General features: G+C 65.2%; 1 protein-coding gene across 1 annotated transcript; it reads left to right on the plus strand.

Moving 5' to 3' along the window:
• Nucleotides 1–75: 75 nt before the first annotated feature.
• Nucleotides 76–2,423, plus strand: MNEG_16016 (hypothetical protein; the record flags this gene model as incomplete). Its single annotated transcript, XM_014035513.1, has 6 exons — nucleotides 76–144; nucleotides 518–655; nucleotides 971–1,111; nucleotides 1,369–1,517; nucleotides 1,945–2,050; nucleotides 2,331–2,423. The coding sequence occupies 6 exons, from the start codon at nucleotides 76–78 to the stop codon at nucleotides 2,421–2,423; spliced, it is 696 nt and encodes a 231-aa protein (XP_013890967.1).
• Nucleotides 2,424–2,709: the final 286 nt, after the last annotated feature.

Here is a 2,709-nt window from a genome sequence, read left to right on the forward strand (position 1 = left end):
CCCCCAGACATACAGGAGGTCATCCTGGTGGGCGGCTCCACGCGCACCCCCGCGGTGCAGGACATTGTCAAGAGCATGACGCGCAAGGACCCCAACGTGGGGGTCAACCCGGACGAGGTCGTCGCACTGGGCGCGGCCGTGCAGGTGGGTGGGTCTGCGTGGGGCGCGCCGGCACGCACCCGCTGCGCCCGCTCCGTTTGCTGCCTGCACGTCACCGTGACGCAATACCCGCTGGGCGAGGCGCCGCCGCGGCCCAGGGCCCTGGCTCACCCCTGGGGCGTGTCAAGCAGAGCCTGCCTGCAGCTGCCAGACCGACAGGCTTTATGAGAGACGCATATGCTTGGGGGCTCAAGCGTGTGCAGATGTGGCCTCGCGGGTTGCCTGCTCTTGTTGGTTGCTCAAAAAAGTGTGGGACGCCAAGCCGTTGCTCGGTGCACGCGCGAGCCGGATGCGCTCCATGCACAGGCCTTTGCATACACAGCCATACAATTCAACTGCCACACACACGCCCACGCAGGCGGGCGTGCTGGCTGGCGAGGTGTCAGACATAGTGCTGCTGGACGTCACCCCGCTGTCACTCGGCCTGGAGACACTCGGCGGCGTCATGACTAAGCTCATCCCCCGCAACACGACACTCCCAACCTCCAAGAGCGAGGTGCGCGCCCTTCACGCAACGCGCCAACCAGCACCCAGCGCGCCTGCTCGTCCCTGCCCCGCCGCGCCTTCAATAACGCGCGCCTGCCTCCATGCCAGGCGCTCCCCTGCCCCCACCGCCGGCGCCGCGCGGGAAATCAGAAGGCGCCCTGCCCTCTGCCGCTCCCTCGACTGCAGCCCGCGCCGGCTTCCTTCGCATCGGACCCTCTTGCAATCCCCACATGTGCTTCCAAACATCCTGATGATGAAAAGCTGCTCGTCGCCTTGACACCCATCCTTCCCCGGCCCCCCCACGAACGCCCCAACACGAAAACAGGTGTTCTCCACCGCGGCGGACGGCCAGACCAGCGTCGAGATCAACGTGCTGCAGGGCGAGCGCGAGTTTGCGCGCGACAACAAGAGCCTCGGAAACTTCCGCCTGGACGGCATCCCGCCGGCGGCGCGCGGCATACCGCAGGTGTGGGTGGAATCTGAACGGCCAGCCGCGGCGCCCGCGGCGCGCAACTGCGGCAGGGGGGGAGGAGCGGGGGGTTGATTTGCCCTTGGGCCCGGGCGAGGGGGATGCGAGCGCTCAGCGGTGTTTGGCTGTGGCTGCGCCGCGGCGCTGCGGCACGTCCGTCGGGTAGCACGTTCAAACACAGCACATGCTATGCACACACAACCCCTCCTCCTCCACCCCCACCCCCACCCAAACACACGCACCACCGCCCCCAGATCGAGGTCAAGTTTGACATTGATGCCAACGGCATCCTGTCCGTGACCGCCACCGACAAGGGCACCGGCAAGAAGCAGGACATCAAGATCACGGGGGCGTCCACCCTGGGCAAGGACGAGGTGGAGAAGATGGTCGGGGAGGCAGACAGGTGGGAAAGTGTGTATATGCATATTTGTGTGTGTGCAAACATGTGTTTGGGTATGTGAGAGTGTGTGTTTGCGTGTGAGTGAGTGAGTGAGTGAGTGAGTGTGTGTGCAAGAGAGAGAGAGAGTGCTGTGGTACCGTGGGGAAAGTCAACTCTGAAGAAGGGCGGGCGCTGAGAGCGATGATGGACGGCGGCCGAGGGGTTGCGGCGCACCCTCGCACGCACGAAGGGTGCTCGGGAGAATGGGCGGGGAGGCGGGCGGCCGCCGCCCGGCTTGCGGCAGGTTCCGCATCGCTCTCCATTCTCCCCGTTGTTCACCTAACGAACCCGCGCTGTCCCCATTCAATTCGCACCACACACACACACCCCACGTCGCACCCAAGAACCCAGCAACCGCCGCCGCCGCCTGCCCCCGCGTCGCGCCGCCCAGGTTTGCTGCTGAGGACAAGAAGAAGCGCGAGGCGGTGGACGCCAAGAACAGCGCGGAGAGCCTGGTCTACCAGTCCGAGAAGCAGCTCAAGGAATTCGCAGACAAGGTGGGTCGGCACGCCCCTGCATCAACAGGCTGGTTGCTAGAGCGGCGTGGTCTTGTGTGCTGTTTTCGGTGCGACGGGCCTGACGCCTCCCTTGGTGGCTTGTTGGTGTCGGGCTGGGGGTAAGGAGAGGGCGGGGCAGTCTGGGGATGCGGCTGTCGAGGCGGGCTGCGTGAGACGGTTTGAATCAACTTGCCTTGAGGGGGTGTTGGTTGGTGGGGGCCTTGCTTGGGTGCCACGCCTGCATTGCTGGCACACCGTTTTTGGCTTGCACGCTTTCCAGTCGCTGAATGTACAATCAGGGGGCGGGGCTCTATGCCCGTACCCAGCGCTGCGGGACGCCGGGCCTGCGGCTGAAAGCTGCTTGTCTGGGTGACCTGCGGTCCCCTCACAAACTCGAGTATGGTTTGACTTTCCGTCTCCCCACCTTCGCTATTCCCAATCCCCCAGATTAATGCCCAAACCAACACCCACATCAACCTCGCGCACCTCCCGCCAGGTCCCGTCCGAGCTCAAGGCCAAGATCGAGGACAAGATCAAGGCAGTCAAGGACGCCGTAGCCTCGGACGACACCGCCCAGATCAAGGCGGCGTCCGAGGACCTCCAGAAGGAGGTCATGAACCTCGGGGCCGCGGTCTACGGCCAGCAGGGCGGCGCGGGCG

Source organism: Monoraphidium neglectum (genome assembly GCF_000611645.1).
Source record: "Monoraphidium neglectum strain SAG 48.87 unplaced genomic scaffold scaffold05892, whole genome shotgun sequence".
NCBI lineage: Eukaryota > Viridiplantae > Chlorophyta > Chlorophyceae > Sphaeropleales > Selenastraceae > Monoraphidium > Monoraphidium neglectum.